The 22,234-nt window shown below is 43.7% G+C and overlaps 2 protein-coding genes across 2 annotated transcripts in view; both read right to left on the bottom strand.

The window, feature by feature from the left end:
• FAM149A (family with sequence similarity 149 member A) overlaps positions 1–2,956 on the bottom strand; it is a 55,688-nt gene extending 52,732 nt beyond the window's left edge. Inside the window, 1 exon segment of the mRNA XM_019422187.2 lies at positions 1,881–2,956. Coding sequence (XP_019277732.2) covers positions 1,881–2,530 — 650 coding nt within the window. The 5' untranslated portion in view covers positions 2,531–2,956.
• Positions 2,957–16,589: 13,633 nt separating this feature from the next.
• TLR3 (toll like receptor 3) overlaps positions 16,590–22,234 on the bottom strand; it is a 65,384-nt gene continuing 59,739 nt past the window's right edge. Inside the window, exons 6-7 of the mRNA XM_019422203.2 lie at positions 18,580–20,432; positions 16,590–18,348 (exon numbers count right to left, since the gene is read on the bottom strand). Coding sequence (XP_019277748.2) covers positions 18,120–18,348; positions 18,580–20,432 — 2,082 coding nt within the window. The 3' untranslated portion in view covers positions 16,590–18,119. The remainder of the gene's footprint in view (positions 18,349–18,579; positions 20,433–22,234) is intronic.

Here is a 22,234-nt window from a genome sequence, read left to right as displayed (position 1 = left end):
TCCAGTAGTTTCCATGTCCCAAACTCTCTCTACCTACTCTTTTTGTCTTCCTACTCCTACATTAACCACCTCCCTCTCCCCAGGTCCCTCCCTGGACTTGAGAAAACTAAAGACTCTAATATTAAGCAGGGAGTCTAATAATTCATAGTCGCTCTCTGCAAACTGGCAGGTGAGGCTTGTAGTTGTATAATTTAAATCCATCCCTGAATGACGTTTCTTTAGTCAATGTTATAAATTGCCAACTGAGAAATCTGGGAGGGAAAAAAAAAATACACTTCAAGCTGCAAAAGGTCTGTAGTATTGAAGGAAAACTCACCGCAACACTTTCTTCCTTTCCCCCTTCATAAACTTTCTAAGTGACAAAAGGAATGAGGTATGAAAGGAAGGGAATATGAGAGTTTGTGTATCTACAACAGATCCTGGTGCACTAGAGGGCTGTCTGATGGCAGAGTATGAACACACATCATCAGAAAGATCCGTGAACGAGCAGATCTGTGCATATTATTTCTCATAGCAATGTGCCTGTTCGTAAAAAGCACTAAGACTAGAGGTTAAAGTCAGCATGTGGAACTGTGTGCTCATAAAACATTAAGTGTGTAAGTGTTAAAGGACCAGTAGCCAAAAACAAAGGCCTCATTCCTAAGGCATAGGTATTCTAGCCACTTATTCGAATTCAAATGCAGTTGATTTTCCTTCTGGCGGGGATCAACTTATTAATGCACTTTCTAACATGCTTTCCAACATGATGTTTTAAATCAAAAGAATCATCTTAATGTTATTTAACAACTTATTTTAACACAGAGATGAGTATCACAGAGAATCGTAAAGATGCAGTCATTTAAATTGTGAATGGGTTAGAATACGTTTTAATGCGATGGTTCTCCAATCTGTTTTGGGGGGCAAGAGGTGAGGAAGAGCTTCCGTGTAGGCAGAAATCTCCGTCCATCATGGGGACCCTCTGGTGTGCCCTTGACCATTTCACTATTCTTTTGCAGGATTCAGAAAGCTGAACATTTCTATACCCACTTAAGAATAGCCATATGTTCTGCTCATTGAAAAATAATCTCTTTAATTCTAAACTGCACATTTTGCAAGAGGAATGTTTTCATCACGGCTCTTGATGGTGGAGGGACTGTGTGTGTGTGTGTGTGTGTGTGTGTGTGTGTGTGTGTGTGTTGAGGGCAGGTTTCCCCAATCCCCAGTGAAATATTCCCATGAAGTCAGTCAGTGTTTCTGAACTACCTCAGGGCGCTATGACAAGAACTCCCAAGCTCTAGGGTATATGATCAGAAGTGTCCTGAGTATTACAAATTCCGTTTATGTCAGATGATGTTATACATATGTAAATTAACTAGATATCACACAAAGAAAACCCCATCCCACCTGGGATAAGAATTGTGGCTGATCTTTGAAAACTAGGAAAGCGCAAAGTCTCACCATTTCTTAAACTTGTCGCTGCCAACGCGTGTATTTGGTTACACTGCACATCTCTCTGTCACATTCTGCATCAGAGAAAGGGACTCGAAGCCTCCTTTCAAAGTCCCTAAGGAAACCAGAGTATCGAACGATCGAGGGGAACACTTCAGCTAGAAGAGAAACAAAATTCTGTCCTCCTGTCCTTCAAGCCCTGCTTGGTCTCCCCTCCCTCTCTGAGAGCAAACAGCAGAGGATTACCTTCCAGAAAGCTGAACAACAAGCCTGTCACGGCGTAGGTTTGAAAAGACCAGGAAGCCGAGCAATAAGGACTCAGGAAAAGTGCAAGGAGGGTGCCCAGGGGTGTTACTAGAAGTGAAATTTGCAACTAGCGCCTGGCCAGGTGGGTGTGGCAGGAGAAGGTCGGCGTCCTAACCACGACAGACAAGGACCCCGCCGCTACTCACGCTTCTCCACCGTCCTCCGAGTCGCTGTCCGAGGCCCACTCCTCGCCGATGTCCGGCAGGGTGAAGAACAGGGTCCTGGGGCCAGGCCCGGGGGGCATCCAAGCGCCGGGCTCTCGCTCTCCGGGGCCAGACTGTTGGGTGCTCCGTGGGCTCGCGGCTAGGCTGCCGCCGCCCCCGGCGCCCCCGATGGCCGGCAGCGCAGCGGTGACCCCGCCGGGGTCCGGGGCGGGCCGCGCCCAGGTCACCAGGTGGGCGGGGGAGCCTGCGGCGCTGCGGCCGCTGCTGGAGTGGCCGGCGGGCGGGGGCTGCGCTCGGGCCGCTCCCGGGCTACTGGGCAGCGAGAGGGGGGTCCCTGCTGCTTCCGCCGCGCGGCTCGCGACCGAGACCCGGGGGTAGGAGGCGGCGAGCAGAGGATGGAGCGAGGAGGGCGGTGCTCCCCGCGCGGCGGAGGGGGAGTCGGGGGCCAGGGCGGGCAAGAGGGCCGGGGTCGGGGCCGCGCTGAGCGAGGCGCTGGAGCCCGTCCGGCTTGCGGCGGCAGCGCCCCCCGAATGGCCGGAGGAGGCCACCGGCGAGGGGACCGCCGGGGGCGCCGTCGGGGTCTTGAAGATTTTGGCAAAGAGAGACCCCAGGTCCGACACAGCGACCTTCATGCCCCAGTCTTGGAAACGCTGTCCCCGCGGCAGCCTGAACCTCCAGGGCACGGGACTCGGGGCTGCTGGGCTCCATCCACCGCCGCGCTCGGCGATCCGGCTCCGGCTGCCCCGGGCGGGGGCGGGGGTCCCGGGGTCCCCGCACGCCGCCGAGCCCGGGGGGCGCCTGGCACTCTCTCCACGAGCAGGAACCCCTCCCGGCGCTCAGCTCCGCAGCGCTTTAGGCCGACCTGCCCCGACGGCCTGGTCCGCCTGCGGGGTGCCGAGGACGCCGTCTGCGGGGAGCAGCCCCTTCTCCGCCTAGTACTCCGAGACCCCCGAGGGCCAAAGGTCCGGGAGCCCAGGGAGACGAAGTGCCGCCAGCGCCACCGCGGGCCGGAGGGTGATTTGGGCTCCGCCCGCGGGAGCTACCCCCACGGGCCCCCGGGACCGCGCTGGCGGTTGCTAAGCTAAACAAAAACCCTGCTTAGCTCACTGCTAATTGGGCCCCAGACTGCAGCTCGGGGCCGCGGCCGCAATAGACACACTGGCGGCCCTCCTTGATTCGTGCCTTAAAGGAACACCGCAATCTCGCCATCATCCTGGTTCCAAAAGATCTGGAGCTTGTCCAGCCTGAGAAGACCAAAGGTGCCAGGATCAGGGAGCCGGCCAGCTCTCTGATCTGAGGGAAGCTTAGTACAAACGCGTGTTCAGGCGAGGGGTCTTGAAACAGCAGCGCCCAGCCTCCCGCCTCAGGGCCATGTTCAAAGTGGGTCAGTGAAGAGGACTTAGGGGAACAACAGCAAGGAAGGGCCTCACCCAAGAACGTGGAAAAAAGACCGGGCCCTGAGAGTAAAATCCACACACCATGTGTGCGTTCACAACATCTATTTGGGTGCACCAAGAGATTTTAGAACTAAAATGTTTGGGCACGCAAACTATAATCAGACTGCTTGGATACAAACCCAAAGGCAGATATGAAAGGTAAGAGTTTTTAATTAAGTGGAATACATTGCATTTTACTAAGTCGGAAGAAATCTGTGTGCATGGTAGAGTTGTAACTACCAGTATCTGCGGGAGTGTGGGGTTGATTTTGAGCGTGATTTAAAAATAAGATGTTGGGGCGCCTGGGTGGCTCAGTCGGTTAAGCGTCCGACCTCGGCTCAGGTCATGATCTCACAGTCCGTGAGTTCGAGCCCCACGTCGGGCTCTGTGCTGACGGCTCAGAGCCTGGAGCCTGTTTCAGATTCTGTGTCTCCCTCTCTCTCTGCCCCTCCCCTGTTCATGCTCTGTCTCTCTCTGTCTCAAAAATAAATAAACATTAAAAAAAAAAATTTAAAAATAAGATGTTGACGGTTTATCCACTAATGTTTAGTGAAGAGTTTCTGCTTGGATCTCAGGAGGTAAATTTTCTGATAAGAGGTGGCAAAAAGAGATGAGTAAGTCTGGTAGTGAATACGTTAGCTGATATTCATGACTCTATACATGAGTCTTTCGCAAGAATCCACAAACTGGATTCTGAACCATGGAACATTTCTATAGTAATGCAAGCTTTTCATCGTCTTGAAGACAGCTGGCCAGTCTTCTCCTTACGATATTCACATATCCAGTCCAGTAGTGATATTCACATCCTGTCATGAGCCCTTTTCTGCATCCAACTACCCTGGACAAACATACGCCAGCCCCTTTCCTAACTCAAGATTGTGGTAGGCACGGAGAGGTAAAAAAAAAAAAAAAAAAAAGGTGTTCTCTTCCCACAATGTGGAATGATCAGCTTCACATCACACGCTAAGTGTAAGGTGAGTGTCCCAGAAAACAAGGCAGGCACTGTAGTCAGCAGTAGCTCAAGGCAAGAATAACACATGTGTGCCTGAGAGAAGTAAAAGACAAGGCAGATACGGGTCAGAGTATAAAGGGCCTTGCATGTTGGGAGAGGGAAGTGCATGCAGTTGTCAGCATGAACAGCACCAGCACATGGTGAAGAATGAAGGAAAGAGGGGAAAGCAGCAGACACACCTAGTGGAAACTAGAGGCAGAGGTCTCAGGGTCAAACCAAGCAAACCACACCTCCTGTGTCGTCATGCAAGGACAGCAGACGCATCATGGTTTGGGACCATCAACATCCCTCCTACTCTCATTGTTCTTTTGTAGCAACTCATCAGGTGGCCTCAGAGGTGTGGGAGGCCCATCAGAACATTGAACAGCTTCTGTTTTCATTCAGCTCTCATTCAAGGTCGTAAATCTGTGTCCTAAAGATTTGCTGTGTGTTGGGACACCTGGGTGGCTCAGTCGGTCAATCGTCTGACTCTTGGTGTCAGCTCAGGTCATGATTGCACAGTTTGTGAGTTCGAGTCCCAAGTTGGGCTCTGTGCTGACAGTTTGGAGCCTGCCTGGGATTCTCTCTCTCGCTCTCACATAAATAAACATAAAAATTTTTTTTGGAAGATAAATAAAAAGATTTTGTTTGTTTATTTCATAAGGATCTTGAGTCTGGTTCACAGAACAATTAAATCTTCAATGCAGGTAGAGATTATTTCTAGAGCATGCACTCTCAGTGTTTAAGCTGCTAATCATCTGATTGAGGCTGAACATATGTACTATAACTTGAAGGGACAGGCAGCAAAGGACAGCCACTGCTGAGCGAAGCCTGATGCAAGCCACCCAGTTCCTGGGGCACAGTACTTGCTTGTGGCCACATCTCAGAGTTCCTGACTCCTCGGACTCGGAAATCTGATCAGCCCAGGACCTTCACGCTGACCAGCCTCTTAGGATGGAGCCCACTGACTGACTCAGAAAATACTGGTGCACAAGCCCGAGTTCCACCGTGTTAACTAATAATTACACAACTGCAGATTTGTCCTCTGCTCTTTCTCGACAAGAAGAATTCCTGTTAAGACCAAATTAAGTGGAAAGATCGTTAAGTGGGCATAGAACCAAAGAGAAGGTAGTAATTCATACATATGTTATGTATATAAATATTTTATACATGGGGGCAGAAACCGTTAGAGACAACACTTTTCTCCCTCTTGGAGGAGCAGCCTTAATATAAACAGTGGGACATTCACCCACCTGTCTCAGCTCTCTAACTTTAGATATTTCTATGCTTCCATTACTAACCACTTCCTTTCCATGCACATGCTTTTCTTTAAGTATGTAGATACCGTTAATAAGACTGCAGAAAAGCTCATCCTCTTCCAGAACCTGGCTTGAAAGTATTCTGCTTCTAAGGTGTGTTTACATGCATCCTACCTGTCTCGGTTGAATCCACTCCAAAAAAGTCCTAACCCTCAGTATGTGTGAAAGTGGCCTTATTTGGAAACAGGGCCTTTACAGATGTAATCCAGTTAAGAGGAGGTTGTCAGGACGGGCCCTGATTCAATATGGCTGCCATGCTCTCAAGAAGAAATTTGAACACAAACACACAGGGGACACGTCATGTGCTGACAGAGGCAGAGACTGGGGTGATGGAGCTGCCGAGCCAAAGAATGTGAAGGACTGACAGCCACCGCCAGAAGCTGGGAAGAGGCGAGGAAGATTCTTCCCTACACAGGTCTCAGAGAGGGCATGGCCCTGCCCATCTAATGTCAACTTCAAGTTTCCACAACAATGACAGAATAAATTTCTGTCGTTTTAAGCCACCCAGTTTGGGGCACTTTGTTATGGCATCCCTAAGAAACTAATAAGCTATTTGAGTATTAATTAATTAGTGGGGTACTTCACGATCGCAGTATCTTTCTGATATGTTTATGAGTATCTTCCGTGGGGTGCTCGCTCAATAAAGCTGGTCACAGATGCAAATCATGACTTTCTCAAATCTACTAGGAGAATGACAGGAATCACAGAAAGGATGGGGCGGGGAGTGTCAGTTAAAGTAGGGGATAAAATATTCTGGCCACCCAGCCGGGTGAGGAAGGCACTATGAATGAACACCGATCCTTTTGTTTGAAGTCCTTTGAAAATGGCCTATCATTGGAAACATGGTAAACGATTCTCAGGAAGACGCTAGGTCTTTTACACCCATTGTTCATCCATCAACAGTCCTTCAGGCAGATGTTAGATGCTACCAGGCCTCTCTGTTAATTACCATTCTTATAACATGACCCCAGGTGAGGAACCACACGGATGGAGCTCAAGTGCAGTAATGAAAAGAAACGCAGTAAATTATTGCTTCTAACTGTGGCAGTGTTGATTTTTAGGCAGACTTTACGTGAAAGCAGTGTTCTACGTGCTAAAACTCTTCTGATTCTATTGGCTAATTAAGAATTAGACGCAGTGGTTTTCTGGTGTGTATAACAATGCCCGTCTGCATCACTGAAAAAAAAACATTAGGAAGTTATGACCATGTTGCTATGAAGAAATGTTATGTTTTGGAAACCTGAAAGTTAAAGCAAATAACATTGAGTAATTAATCTGTTTAAGAATTTAAACTGCCATGGGGCACCTGGGTGGCTCAGTCGTTTAAGCTCTTGATTTCGGCTCAGGTCATGATTTCATGGTTCATGAGTTCGAGCCCCGCACTGGGCTCTGTAGTGACAGCACGGAGCCTGCTTGGGATTCTCTCTCTCTCCCTCTCTCTCTGCCCCTCCCTCTCTTTCTCTCTCTCAAAATAAATAAACATGTAAAAAAATTTTTTGAAAGAATTTGAACTGCCTCACTTAGCATAACACCAAGGCCAGAATCTGTAAAGAAAAATACAATCAGATTTGATTATAAAAAAATTTAAATCTTCTTAATAGCAAAAGGCATTTGTTGATTCAACAAATAATTATAAAGCACCACAATGGAGACAGTACTGAACAGCAGACTCTGGAAGAGGATTCTCTAGGTTCATATGGTTTCTGCCATCCATCGACACCCAGGCTTCTTTCTGTCCCTTAGTTTCCTCAACTATAATCCAGGGATGAAATGGTTCCTATCTGAAATAATGGCACTTTCCGAGGGTTATATTAATTCACACATGCTTGGTAACTGAAACAGAGCGTCACACAGGGTAAGCTCTCAGTAGATGTTAATTTTATTATTATCATTTTTTTAACGTTTATTTTTGAGAGACAGAGCATGAGCGGGGGAGGGGCAGAGAGAGAGAGAGAGGAAGACACAAAATCTGAAGCAGGCTCCAGGCTCTGAGCTGTCAGGGCAGAGCCCAACGCGGGGCTTGAACTCATAAACCGTGAGATCATGACGTGGGCCGAAGTCAGATGCTTACCTAAGCCTCCCGGGAGCCCCGAGATGTTAATTTATATTATACGTGATTTTATCACATGTGATTTTGTTATACGATATTAGTTCTTATCATATAATCTCAGGTTACAATGAACAACCTGAGGAAAATCTGGAAGGAAGTTATAGCTACATTTACTTCCAAGTTTATTCACTTTTGTACTATTTGAATATTTTCGGTAAATACGTATTATTTACTTTTAGGGACAAATGCAATAAAAGAAAACTAAACAGAAAACTGTCTTAATATTCGATTAAGGTGTTTTGGTTTCTAGCACAGGGAACAATAGTAGAACAAGAACAACTTTCCACTGATGAAGGAGCAGCTTTCGATCACAGAGATTATTAACAGACCGTGACTAACTCTGCTAGGTATGGGAGCATATATAGCATAGTGGAAAGAGCAGAGGACAGACCAACGAGCTCAGTTCCCTTTTCAGCTGCAGGCAACAGAGAAAGCCCTCACCAACAGTGGCTCAAGCACTCACAGAGCAAGAAGCCCACAGTAAGCTGGTTCTGAGAAGGGTGCCAGAAATTACCAATGTCATCAGAGATGGCAGATCCCTTTTCTTTTTTGTTCACTTGCTTGTTCCTGAAGGTTCCAAGATGGCACCTTTAGCGCCAATCATCTTTCCCTCAAATAACCACATTCGAGCCCAAAAGGCACAGCTCACTCTTTCATTCTTCCTCTCATTAAGGAGCAAACTACTTTCCAGAAGCTTCTCAAGCTGACCACTTGAGTCTCATTGGCTAAAACTGGGCTAAAAGTCCATCCCTCAACTAATCATCAGCAAAGGGGGAATAAGGGTTATCACGCTTCGCGGTCACAGTACATCCCTTGGTACTCAGTAAGGGGTCAAACCCCAGAAGGGTTTCTTAGGAACCTCTGATCTATAGCTGGTCTGTCAGAAGCACCAGGGACACCCCAGACTGGTGACTGCCATCTGCAGAAGAGGTGTGGGGGAAACACCCTTGCAGGACTGAGCCCTTAAACTGTAGGATCCGACTCTATCTCCTGGTGGACAGTGTGAAAGCTGAGTTAAATTGTAAGACACCCCCCGCTGGTGTTAGAGAATTGCTTGGTGATGTAGAACACCACCACCACCACCACCACACATCGTAATTGGGTTCTAGAAACTTTTGGGGGTTATATGACCCTTGCCCCTACCTTTCTGCCCAGAAGAATGTGTTCTGGTGTTTACCAGCTCAAGACTAACACTGCCCAAGCAACTTAGCCGCTCTGCAATAGAATATGGTCCTAAAAGGATCACTTAAGGGTACAATTGCATTTTCCTAAGAGGTTTTTTTTTAATTAATATTATTTGTGTTTTTCTGCTCAGCATGCCTCCACCCTGGGTATGACTCAAGGAGAAAAGAGAAGAAAGAAAGATCTTAAGAGAAATAAGACAGAGAGAAGGATGATGGAGGACATCCTGTGTAACTGGTAAATCTGTCCTTAAAGTTGGAGGTGGTCCCAAGGGCCCCCCCTGGAATTTGTTCAAAGGCACAATGTTCAAAACATACTGTGCCAGGATGAACGGGAGGGCCAGTTTCCTAAACCAAACCCCTATACCACCCCTTAGACACTTTCTCCCCCTTCACGACTCTGCCTTTGTGTTCAGAAATCACCAGGTGCTCCCTCATGAGTGTGGGATTCGGGGTGGGAGTGGGGGGCAGTTCTGCTTATTCCACACTGTCCTGAGCTAGGTTTGGTATTGGGAGCACACACTTTAAGGCCAGAAAATACCAGACGATTCACTGGAGAGAGGTTACATCAGAAGTCTACAGAATCACCAAGTGGCCAAGCCGGGAAGTTGGACTGTTGTCAGAGAAGTCTAGAGGGACCCTCTGTTTCTTACCACTGCTTAGGTAACAGGGTTTCTCTGAAGAAGGGCGATCTCACTTGAGATCAAGCTTTTCCCATCCAAGAGTGCCTGGCACAGGGTAAAAGTCAACTAACTCATCCTAAGAAGGGGGTATGTTTAGGAAGGCTGTAAGTTTCAAGATTAGGTCAAGTTAGGCCAAAGGTTAGGTCTCCTTATAGGAGAAGCTGATGCCTGACCTAACCCCTGAAACTGCATGGTTTAGCTAAGAAAAGGCTATAGGACAGTGGGGAAAGCAGACCCACAGTCACATGCAGATGGAAATGTGAAAGGGCCACGCATGTGGGCGAGACTGTAGGCAGTTCTGGGTGGCTAGACTTCAGGGCCTATTCATTCACTTAATTCTTTCATCATTCAATCCATAAATATTTTGTGACTATTTACTGTGTGTTGGCGGTGAAGCAAGAGAAGAAAAAGCAATGCCACACACACACACACACACACACACACACACACACACACACATACACACACTTAGAATGTAAACTAAGGTTTTAAGTGGGGACTTGGGATTCCCTACGCCATTGTTAAAGGAGTAGCAGCATGTTTTGGAATAGTTATTGCAGAACTGGAGGTGGTTAGAGGGAATTTTAGAGCGTCCTTGTTCTCTTTTGTCTGCTGTCTCAGAAATTTAACAAAATTTCTGGATGGTAAAAATATATTTCCATGAAATCAAATGTGTCTCTTTCCTTTCTATGTCCACTGCCACAACTTCAGTTGAACATTTACCGTTAGATTTGCAAAACTGTGTTATGCAGAGCATGCATTCAGCGGGATTTTATCAAGGTAAGTGATAAGAAGGGTTCTGTAATCAAATTGGCTTAGGGACTGCCTCGATAATAAAAAGTTAAATACCTTTCTTTAAAGCAGGACATCTTAGCTTGGTAAAATCCCGAGACGCATTGCATATTTCTGAAAGGAGGACACAGTATGTATAGTGCTTCCCACATTTATTTGGCAGGGGTCCTTTTATGGGATATTATCTTGTCAGACTGGTGAGGAACACCAATTAATACCTTAGATGTAAACAGCAATAGTGGAGACAAGTTTGAAAGACTGGGTAGAGACAGGGTGCTGGAAAGCTTTGAATTCATTTTATTAGATGCCAGGGAGTCACCAGAAGAATTTGTGTTGGGAGAGGCTGACCACAGCTAGCATGTGAGCTGGGCTGCAACGGAAGGTTCTGGGTCTCTGAAGTGACAAAAGCATCCCATGGGGAAAAGAAAAAAAAAAGAGCCAGCAACCAAGCATTATGCTGCGAAGGCCCAGAGGCCAGATCATACCCCATATCTGTGACATCTGTCCTTGATGTCCCTTCTTTCAACTGTGTTCCGAACTCCTGAGATTCTAGAGGTGCCCAGGCAGCCAGTGGATGAGCAGGTAGAGTGAGGAGAGAGACAAGAAGCCAACACCTTCACCCTCATCAGTGGGGTCTTCCAGAAGACAGACGCCAGCAGGGGAAGTAGAGAACTCATATTGGGCAAGAGTTTCGGTTTTGGTTATCACTACTGGACCGTCACAAGTGGTGACGGTGAGGTTGGACAACCCTTTGTACTATCTAAGAGTGTCTGAAAAGCTCTATGGCAAGCCTGAGGTTTCGTGCAAATGGCAGAATTTTCTTAAAAAGAGCTCTGAGAGGAAGATAGAATAACACAGTTTCCTGTTTGCCCCTTACTGAGTCCAGCTTGTTCAATGGGGCAGTTCCACAAGTCTCATATGGTGGGCATGAACTGCTTGGCTTATCCAGCTCCCATCTTTGGGAAATAGCACATGGGTCTATCCACATGGTTCTGGTGGGCGCTTCCAACCACAGGACCCCACCGTCATGGCCACAAGCATGGATGTATACCCCAAATAAGGCCAATCAGAGGCCTTCCCCGAGCTTTGGGATTGTCGATGTGAAATGGGAACCTAAGAGATCCTGGTTACCCCAACTTCTAGCAGTGCAAACCCAGGTACTAACTAACACAGAGAGAGGAGCAGGTGTGAGCTGTGGTGGCGTTTGAGCTCTAGGCTCTAGTTCCCATCGACAGCTAGTGATATTCCGGCCCTTTTCCCAGTTTGATTATAGACCACAAACATTTTCCCTTTTTGCCTAAAGAACTTTGAGTTTCTGGCACTTACAACCAAGTGCTCGCTAAGATGAAAAGATATCTCTGCAAGAAGCCAAAAAGGTAAACGCTTTTGGTAACAGCCAAAAGGCTGTGTTAAACCTTCTGTGCCAAACAAAAAGCAGCCCCTGACAACCCAGAAGCCGGTCCGGCACTCATAGCTGGGCCATGTTGTTCTCTTGCCGGACACAAACAACTTCACAGAGTATCAACCTCAGACAAGGTTACGCTGACACTATAAAATGAGACCCAGGATGACCACTTTGTAATCCTGTATAAGCACAGACAGAAAAAAATAAGGTCACTGCGCCACCCTCCTAATACCACAAACACTCCTCTCTTGGCTATTTCTTTGCTTTATCAATTATAACCTTCTCCTGGTTCTCGTCTCTTCTCTCTCTATAGGTAAGCTTTATTGAGATAACCAGTCACAAAATTTCCCCCTTTGTAACAGCATAAAATCTAGAAGGAAACTCTGCTTCCTTAGGCCCTCCCCCAAATCACCCAAGGAATGTCCAAACCTATGGAACAGGTTCATTCAGGCACCTTTTTACTGAGACGCCCCTAGATCTCCATGGTGCGTATGCTTCTTCACTTCAATGAGAAATAAACCCAACTCGTTCAACCGCAGGTGTGTTTCTGGTGGCCTTTGACTGGAAGACATTGACACTGTGAAAGCATTTTTATTTTATTTTTTTAAATGTTGGCTTCCGATAAAACTATGTGTCTTCCAGGATGTCTGGAAGAGACTTTATTTTTTAAAACATGAAGTGGTTGGAAGCTTGCAGAAATGCCTAAAGAAACCAAGTGAACTACATCTATTTTAATTCTTAAATACCTTAGAAAGTGTAGCGGATGCTGAGATCTCGCCTTCAGGACCCAGGCACCTACCTATTCCGACAGATTGTTCACTCCTCATACTTCACAACTGATCTCCTCCTTTGGAATTGCTTTTAGGCAAAGCTTTTTGTTTAAGGGCACAGCTTCCTCCCTGGGACTGCCTGTAGCCAATGCTGATTGGTTGAGATGAGGGTAGAATGGTCCTGCCCCTTTTTGGTGTCAACTCTGTAAGGCCATTCCCTGTGGGGTCTGCTAAGGCTTCTGCTGCAATTGCAGCACAGGTCGTCGTAAGCTCTCTTCCCAATCCAACTGACTTCACTCCCTTATAAATCAGAGCACTCCCCGAATCCTGATGCGCAGACATTTCCATGCGGGAATTTGTTTCCTGGGGAACTGACTTAAGATACAACAGAGCTAAGAATTCAAAATTGGCTACCAGAAATTCTCACAAAGAACCAGGAAAGTTCTGTCACTGAAAATTCCCATGACTCCTGCCCAACATATACAAGATAGTTTGCTAAATGGGTGGGGAGGAAGTCACGTGACAGAACCAGTTTCTCCCTTGGACAGAAAGATGGAGGAAGGTTAAGGGATTGCAGGAGTTACAAATGGCTAATATAACCAAGAACCATCAAATACCTAGGAATAAACCTAACCAAAGATGTAAAAGATCTGTATGCTGAAAACTATAGAAAACTTATGAAGGAAATTGAAGAAGACACAAAGAAATGGAAAAGCATTCCATGCTCATGGATTGAAAGACTAAGTATTGTTAAATGTCAGTACTACCCAAAGCTATCTACACATTCAATGCAATCCCAATCAGAATCGCATCAGCATTCTTCTCGAAGCTAGAACAAGCAATCCTAAAATTTGTATGGAACTACGAAAGACCCCAAATAGCCAAAGTAATATTGAAGAAGAAGACCAAAGCAGGAGGCATCACAATCCCAGACTTTAGCCTCTACTACAAAGCTGTAATCATCAAGACGGTATGATATTGGCACAAAAACAGACACATAGACCAATGAAATAGAATAGAGAACCCAGAAGTGGACCCACAAATGTATGGCCAACTAATGTTGACAAAGCAGGACAGAGTATCCAATGGAAAAAAAGACAGTCTCTTTAGCAAATGGTGCTGGGCGAACTGGACAGCAACATGCAGAAGAATGAAACTTTCTTACACCACACACTTTCTTACACCACACACAAAAATAAACTCAAAATGGATAAAGAACCACTTTCTTACACCACACACAAAAATAAACTCAAAATGGATAAAGAACCTGAATGTGAGACAGGAAACCATCAAAACTCTAGAGGAGAAAGCAGGCAAAAACCTCTTCGACCTCAGCCGCAGCAATTTCTTACTCAACACATCTCTAAAGGCAAGGGAATTAAAAATAAAAATGAACTATTGGGACCTCATCAAGATAAAAAGCTTCTCCACTGCAAAGGAAACAATCAACAAAACAAAAGGTAACCAACAGAATGGTAAAAGACATTTGCAAATGACATATCAGATAAAGGGCTAGTATCTAAAACCTATAAAGAACTTACCAAACCCCACACCTGAAAAACAAATAAGTCCAGTGAAGAAATGGGCAGAAGACATGAACAGACACTTTTCCAAAGAAGACATCCAGACGGCCAACAGGCACATGAAAAGATGCTCAACGTCACTCCTCCTCAGGGAAATACAAATCAAAACCACACTGAGATACCACCTCATGCCAGTCAGAGTGGCTAAAATAAACAAATCAGGAGACTATAGATGCTGAAGAGGATTTGGAGAAACGGGAACCCTCTTGCACTATTGGTGGGAATGCAAACTGGTGCAGCCGCTCTGGAAAACAGTGTGGAGCTTCCTCAAAAAATTAAAAACAGATCTACCCTATGACCCAGCAATAGCACTACCAGGAATTTACCCAAGGGATACAGGAGTACTGATGCATAGGGGCACTTGTACCCCAATGTTTATAATAGCTCTTTCAACAATAGCCAAATTATGGAAAGAGCCTAAATGTCCACCAACTGATGGGTGGATAAAGAAGATGTGGTTTATATATCCAATGGAATACTACTTGGCAATGACAAAGAATGAAATCTGGTCATTTGCGGCAATGTGGATGAACTGGAGGGTATTATGCTAAGTGAAATAAGTCAGTCAGAGAAAGATATTGTATGTTTTCACTCATATGTGGATCTTGAGAAACTTAACAGAAGACCATGGGGGAAGGAAAGGGGAAAAAATAGTTACAGAGAGGGAGGGAGGCAAACCATAAGAGACTCTTGGATACTGAGAACAAACTGAGGGTCGATGGGGGTGGGGGAGAGGGGAAGGTGGGTGATGGGCATTGAGGAAGCAATTGTTGGGATGAGCACTGGGTGTTGTATGGAAACCAATTTGACAATAAATTATATTATAAAAAATGGCGAATATATCACCCAGTGTAATTAGCAACTGATGACCAATTGATTACCCTTTTTTTTGTTACTTCAATATGGATTTATATATAGGAAAAGAAATAAGTGCTTTAAATCTCCTTCTGTGATATGAGGGTATGCCTGACTGTTTGGACTGTAAAGTTAGAAGTTACACTCTCTATTCAACTAGCTGCCACATAAATCTAAGTCATAGATTCCAGGGGAGAGTTTTATTATAACTTCTGGTGTTGCCATTTGAAACCCATCAAGTTACAATCTCAAGACACCTGACTCCTTCAGTCTAAATTCCTCTGCCACGTTCTCTGTACCATGGTTCCATCCTCAGCAGCATCCTGTGACCTCCCAACACCAAGATCACGCCTCCCTCCCTTTCATCTTACTGTTCATTCCCCCATCTTGCTCCTCACTCAACAAAATCCTACCCATCTTTGAAAGGTCTGATCTTCCATGGAGCCTTTTGTTCAGGTCCATCTTTGATAGTCCCTTCCTACCCGAACTCTTCTTGCGCCATTTTCTACAATGTAGCTCACATCCTGTGTGCCCCATCACGTTTGGCACAGGGCTAGGTTCACGTGGTTGCTCCATGAATACTATTTTTCTAACAGCTTTATTGATATATAATTTACATACTATAAAATTCACCTGCTTTAAGTATATGATTCAATGGTTCTAAGTAAAAACTTACCTGGTTGTACAATCATTGACACCATCCATTTTTAGAGCATTCTCCTCACCCCGAAAAGATCTCTTACACAACCTTTATTTACTCCCCCTTCCCATCCCTAGGTCCAGACAACCACTAGTCTGCTTTCTGCCTCTAGAGATTTCAAGAAATATTTTTTAAACTCTTGATTGACACATCGTGACCATCACTTACTGTTGAGTCCCCTTTACAAATCACCTAAGGTAGACATCTGAATAATTAAGAGCTTGTTAAATACATGACATCGAAAATCCCTCCTCCTCACTAACAAGGTGAGAGTATTCACTTCTTATTACAATCAAAAAGGTGTCATTTTTAGGTAAAATCTAAGTACCTGGATTTGTTTTAAACTCAATGTTGATTCAGCTGGAATGTGTTTTGAAAAACAGCAAGAAGGAGATGGAGTGAACAGATAACATAATGGTACCCTGAGAGCTTTCAAACACGTCACTTCACTTGTGGAAGTTCAACAGGTCAGACAAATATCCTTTTCTGCACTTCCCTTGTTTTGGACCCCAGGGATAAGGACTCCTCCAGAGAACAATTATAAAGGACAGCTTGCCGAAGGTTCAGGATGTTTCTTCCTGTGTAGACCAAATACAAGTCAAGGCTGACACCGTTGATTAGCTTTACTTGTATTCAGTTCAAGGGTCATCCCTTGTGTATCTTCTTAAATATTAAGCAACTTTAGAAGATTACACTTGAACTCAATTTAAATTGTGGCCATTTGATCAACTATCTTATAAGCAAATAAGGGGATAAAAGCAAAATTACTTCCTGCCCTGCTTTTTGTGGACCGATGGAATATCCATTACTTAGAAATATTGGACTAACATTGGGACTATCGAGACATAAATGACACACGAAGCACGTCAGGAAAAACTGTGGCTGTGGGTTTTATTTTGCCATCATAAAAGTTTAATTTAATCTGTCTTTTCTTTCTTTCTTTTATTTTTGTTTTACAATGCCAAAATAAAACGAGATCATTTCACAGGCGGAAAGCACGCCTTAGCCAAAACGCTATCGAAGGAGCGCCTCGTGTGCAAGGATGCTGCGTAACACGGAAGTGAAAATGAGTCCTCCACACATTCACACTGTCGAGAGACTGTAGACTCTTTCAGAACCGGCAGTACAGGGAGTATCGCTTTTTCCAGGATTCTGTGGACTTAGCCCCGAGGATACAATACTATTTTAATCAAAGTTCCGAACTGTGACACCTCCGATTCTCCCTAAATTTACCAAACCGGTGCTTCTAATATAGAAATTAACCCAGCTTCATGATTTCAACACTCTCTTTATTTGAACACCAGAACTATAAAGGTTTTAAAACGCTATTCATGTCTATTTTCAATAATTAGATTCTTTCCATTGTAAAAGCAAAAATAAAATTTTAAATAATAGTCTTTCTAGAGAAGGACTAATGTATACATAGCACGCTATTTTATGACATGATAATACGTTTCACGTGAATGTATTATACCATGGTCATCATCGCTAATTATATAGGATTATTAAAGATTTTGTTCAACACCATAATTTCCAAGATCAGGAGTCAAAGAGTCCCAGTAGGACCAAATGATCCGACCAGGACCATCTCCTGAGTCTGTGGCCAAGAGAAAACAATATTTTACAACCACAAAACTAATCTACTAATTAACCTTCAGGAAGCAAGCCTTTCTATAATACTTTTTTTGTTTCCTGTAATACTTTTAAGTAAGAGAATTGTTTCTTCTAACACCTACAGCAGAAACCCAAGTATCAGGGAAAATAAGGATTTATTAAAATATGTATTTTAAGTAAGTAATGAAAATGAATTACAAACGTTTTCTGACCATGAGTCTGTAGGTTCAAATGGAATTTAACACTTAACAAAATCAACACTGAAGTGGGCACCACTAACATGAAAGCTTTCTAACTGAAAAAAAAAAAAAATCCTGTGATGAAGCTTTTAAAAATTAGGATATATATTTTACTCTTTTACAGTCGAAATAGCATTGTGCCTACTAAAACAATGATCTCTTATTCTCCTATGAGTGCATCCAAAAAAACTCCAAATGTAATTATCAGAAACCTTCCCATAATTCTAACTTTTCTTTAAATGAGGAATATTTTAAAACTTTCTTAAGTTGTAGACCTCAGTAACCAATTATATCTTCATGAGTAGAATCCTAGCTACGTGCTGCTTATATGCTACGTATACTGCTTGTATGTTTATTCTGGGGCCAATGAACTCAACTGGCAATAAAAGGTCTGAAATAGGGAGATACAAAACATAGACTTGTGGTATAACACTAAGTCTGAATAAACAGATATATATTATTTTCAAATAAAACCTAAATTTACTATGAAACTCTTTAAGTGGGGGAAAGTTACGCCTTTGTTAACTTAGTCTTTAAATAAATTTAATGTATTGAATTTCTGGATCCAAGGGCTACTTGCAATTTATGATGAAAGGCATTTACCCGTTCTTTCTGAACTGGCCAGTTCAAGATGCAGTGAGATTTAAACATCCCTCGTCGCAAACAGAGTGCATGGTTCAGTTTATAATCTGGAATATCCTCAAGAAAGATCAATATAATGGAATCCAGATTTTGTTCCACAGCTTGCTGAACTGCCTGGTGCACCTTGAATCTAGTAAAAAAAAAAAATTATTATTAAAATAAGTTATATATATCAGCATACGGTTTAGAACAGCCAAAAGCTCTAACATCCCCCCTACACTTGTTTTTATCTGTCACTAATAATTAAGTTATTTTTTTATTTTTAAAATTCTTTGAGTTGTCAATCATAATGTAAGTTAATATTTGAAAGCTCAAGTGAAAAAAACAAGTACACGCTTAAAATTTCACAATGTTCACCTACCTTTTACATAACGGATCTTTTAATAGATGCTGCGTTATAACGAAAATAGTTTTTCTGCTCCTTTTGATGCTATTAACAATTGATTCAAGTTCAAGGACACCTGCCTCAAAGTCCCTTTCTTCGAGACAAAATCTGAGAGTTTGATCTTTTTCTTCCATCGGAGAGAAGTTCTCCCAGACCCAATCCCTATCTTTATAGGCATGAATGATATATGCTGCATATTCAAACTGCTCTGGCTGTCTGTCTATTTCTTTGAAACCAAGAACTCGATGCACTGAAACATTCCAATAAAAAGATATCCTCCAGCCTTCAAAATGGATGAGCAATACGGTAAAGATAAAAATCAAAAGGATACTGGTATTTATGATGAAAAAGAGTTCAAAGGGGGCACTGTCTTTGCAGGCTGATATATCAAAAAGCATCACCGGGAAACCATGATATTGAGGTGGAGTATTACAGAGGTAATGGCTTGACAGGTCAGAGATGTTGGTATGGGTACCATTAATCCAATTAACAAACCAGGCAATACTTTCACAGGTACAATCAAATGGGTTAAAGCTCATATCTAAATTACTCAGGTTCCTGAAGGCTGGCCCAAAAACATCCTTCTCAACTGACGTTATGAGATTCTTCTGAAGGTTCAGTGACTTTAGAGATGCCTGATCATCAAAGACAGAGAGCGGAAATATGTTTAAATTATTCAATCCTAAATCAATGCTCTTTAATTCAGATAAGCCCTTAAATACCTCTGCTGGGATCTCATCAAAGCCATTAGACTCTAAGTTAAGAATGTGGAGGCGAGAAAGACCCTTTAGAAAATAAACAGGACCACTCGGGTTTGCACGTTTCCATAGCCGTGCTAAGTTGTTGTGCTGCAATTCCAGAATTTCTAGTTTCTCAAGACCCTCCAACAGTTTATCGTTTATGTTGGCTATATTGTTGTTGCTTAGATCCAGAATGACCAAGTGGCGAAGAGAATGAAAAGGTGAAGGAGAACTGTCCACATTTCTCAGGGCCACTCTGCGGAGCATCAGGCGTTGGAGGCTTGGAACCAGGGCAAAAGACCCAGGAGTCAGTTGTAGGTATTTGTTGTAGGAAAGGTAGATTTCAATGATATTTCCTAGACCTCTCCATTCTTGGCCTGTGAGCTCTTGCCCGATTTCATTAAGGCCAAGGTCGAGTACCTGAAGGTGGCCCAGACAAGAAAAAGCGTCACTCTCTATTTTTGAGATTTTGTTTTTGGTTAGGTTGAGCGTGACCAAAGGAGACTGAGCAAGTGACAAAAATGTTTCATTTGTTAAAGTTCGCAAGCTTGTGAAGGAGTCGGATAGACTTAAGTGTTTCAGCTTTATCAGTCCCGTGAACATATTGCTTTTTATGCCTGGGAAGTTGTTGTCTCCCATGTTAAGATACTCCAAACGTTTTAGCCACTGAAAGGAAAAATCATCGATCTTGGGACGCGAAGCAAGGGCAGTGCTTTGTTTGGTGAAAGATCGTCTCAAATCCAAGTATCTCACACTGAGAAGCCCATAAAAGGAGTGAGAAAATAAGTGTTCTATATTATTATACCCCAGGAAGAAATATTCTAGATGTGGAAGCCAAACGAAGGAACCATTATCAATCACATTTAAGTTGTTGTGGGAAAGATCGAGCACGGTGAGATTTGTGTGCTTGAGCCCAACGAAAGTCATATTGCTCGTTCTATACAGCTGGGTGTTGCTCAGGGATAGATTCTGAATGCTTGTGTTCGACAGTTCTAAACAAAGCTGCTCTGTGAGGTTGGGGTTCAGTTGAGCATTGTTCAGAGAGAGGCCAAATAATTTTCCAATTGCATGAAAACACCCTGGAGAGAACTAAAGGTGGGGGGAGAAAAAAGAGGTTAATAACCAAAACACGGTGGGGTCCGCATGACTCTAGAGAAGCTTAAACACAATTCTTTACTCCGCCCCTTTCCCCTTCACCATCTTCTCTGGGTTTACTCTCCATCCCTCTACTGCACAGCTCCTTACTCTGTGCCTGCGACACCCACCTCCGGGGGCAGTCCCCCACCTTTCCTGGCCGCTGCTTACCTTCTGCCCAGCATTCAATGGCCTCCTTTTCAGGGGGCCCTCCCTGACCTCCCAGTCTAGGTGAGGTCCCTAGTATTTTTACTTGATCACACTGAATATGATCGTAATTAATAAACTCTTTGTAAGGTGACCACTGGGGCAGATGCTGTTTCTGTCTCGCTGACCACTGTTCTCAGTGAACACGTGGGGAATGAACGGGTGGATTTTATTATGCAACAGTGACGCGCACTTTCCCTTCTGTAGCTCTGAGTTCCAGCCTTCCTCTTTGTCTGTCCAGCCCGGGTTTTCTCCTGATGTCATTGCACGACAGTGCCTCCAGCTCCCTTCCGCTCTGCCCCCACTCCCTCACCAGAAGCCTTGTCTGCTGTGGGATTCTGCCCCAGAACAAGAGGACAGAAGGCAAGGAGAGAAGGAATCCCGAGAGGGTCGGAGCCAGGCCTGGGTGGTTAAACACCAGGAGAGCCAAGAGGCTCTGATTCCTCCTGTGTCACTTGTGAGCTGTTAGGGCTAATGGGCGATAAGGCAAATTTGGTTGTAAGTAAAGTGAATTGGACTACAGAGCAGGAAATTGTTCAGTTCATTAGGGTGAACTTCCATGATAACATTATGTTGCAGTAATCAAAATTGAGTTTTTGAATAATTCTCAATGACACGGAGAATGCTCATGACGTGAGATGACTTTTTAATGGGAGGATACACCGTCGCCTATGGGAGGCAATACAGCACAGCTGTTAAGAGCATGGGCTCCGATCTAACACTGCCAGAGACCCAGTTCTGTCACCAAACTGTCACATGTGAGACCTTGGACAAGTTCCTCAACCCTGCTTCATCTCAGTTTACCCTTGGGTAAAATGATGATACGAATCAATTGGTGACGGGACGCCTGCATGGCTCAGTCGGTCAAGTGTCCGACTCCTGATTTCGGCTCAGGTCATGATCTCGTGATTCGTGAGATTGAGCCCCACATCCAGCTCTTTGCTGATAGTGTGGAGCTTACTTGGGATTCTTTCTCTCTCTCCCCTGCTTTCTCTCTCTCTCGAATAAATAAATAAACTTTCAAAAAAGAATAAGTTGGTTACAGGACTATGTAAATATATGTATTTAATAAATATATATTTATATGTAAATAAATATATAGATATTATAAATAAATGATAAATAATAAATTTAAATTTATGAATATATACAATAAATTATAAATATATATGCATATATATATACTATATATGCATATATATATGTATATATATATATATGTATGTATATCATAGTGTCCAACATACGGTGTCTTTTGAATTTGTGTTCTGAATTTCAGTGGCTGTTGCTTTTTCTTATTATCACTTGGAGAAAAGCTAGAGATAAAAATACCCAACATTGGTTGTCTCTGGACTATGGGTTTTTGGATGATTTTTATCTCCCCCGTCATTACTTGCATACATTGTAAGATTTCTACTATAAATGTTCTAAACAAACAAAAAAATGCTGTTCAATAATTAGCATGAATATTACATAAAATGTTTGCTTGTTTATATTTTATCATCTCAGGACAAATACACAGTCTATTTTTATGTCTTTAAGTTGATACA

This window comes from Panthera pardus, unplaced genomic scaffold, assembly GCF_024362965.1.
Source record: "Panthera pardus isolate Hobbes unplaced genomic scaffold, ASM2436296v1 HiC_scaffold_13, whole genome shotgun sequence".
NCBI lineage: Eukaryota > Metazoa > Chordata > Mammalia > Carnivora > Felidae > Panthera > Panthera pardus.
The sequence above is the reverse complement of the archived record's forward strand: the minus strand, read 5'-3'. Positions and strand labels throughout refer to the sequence as shown.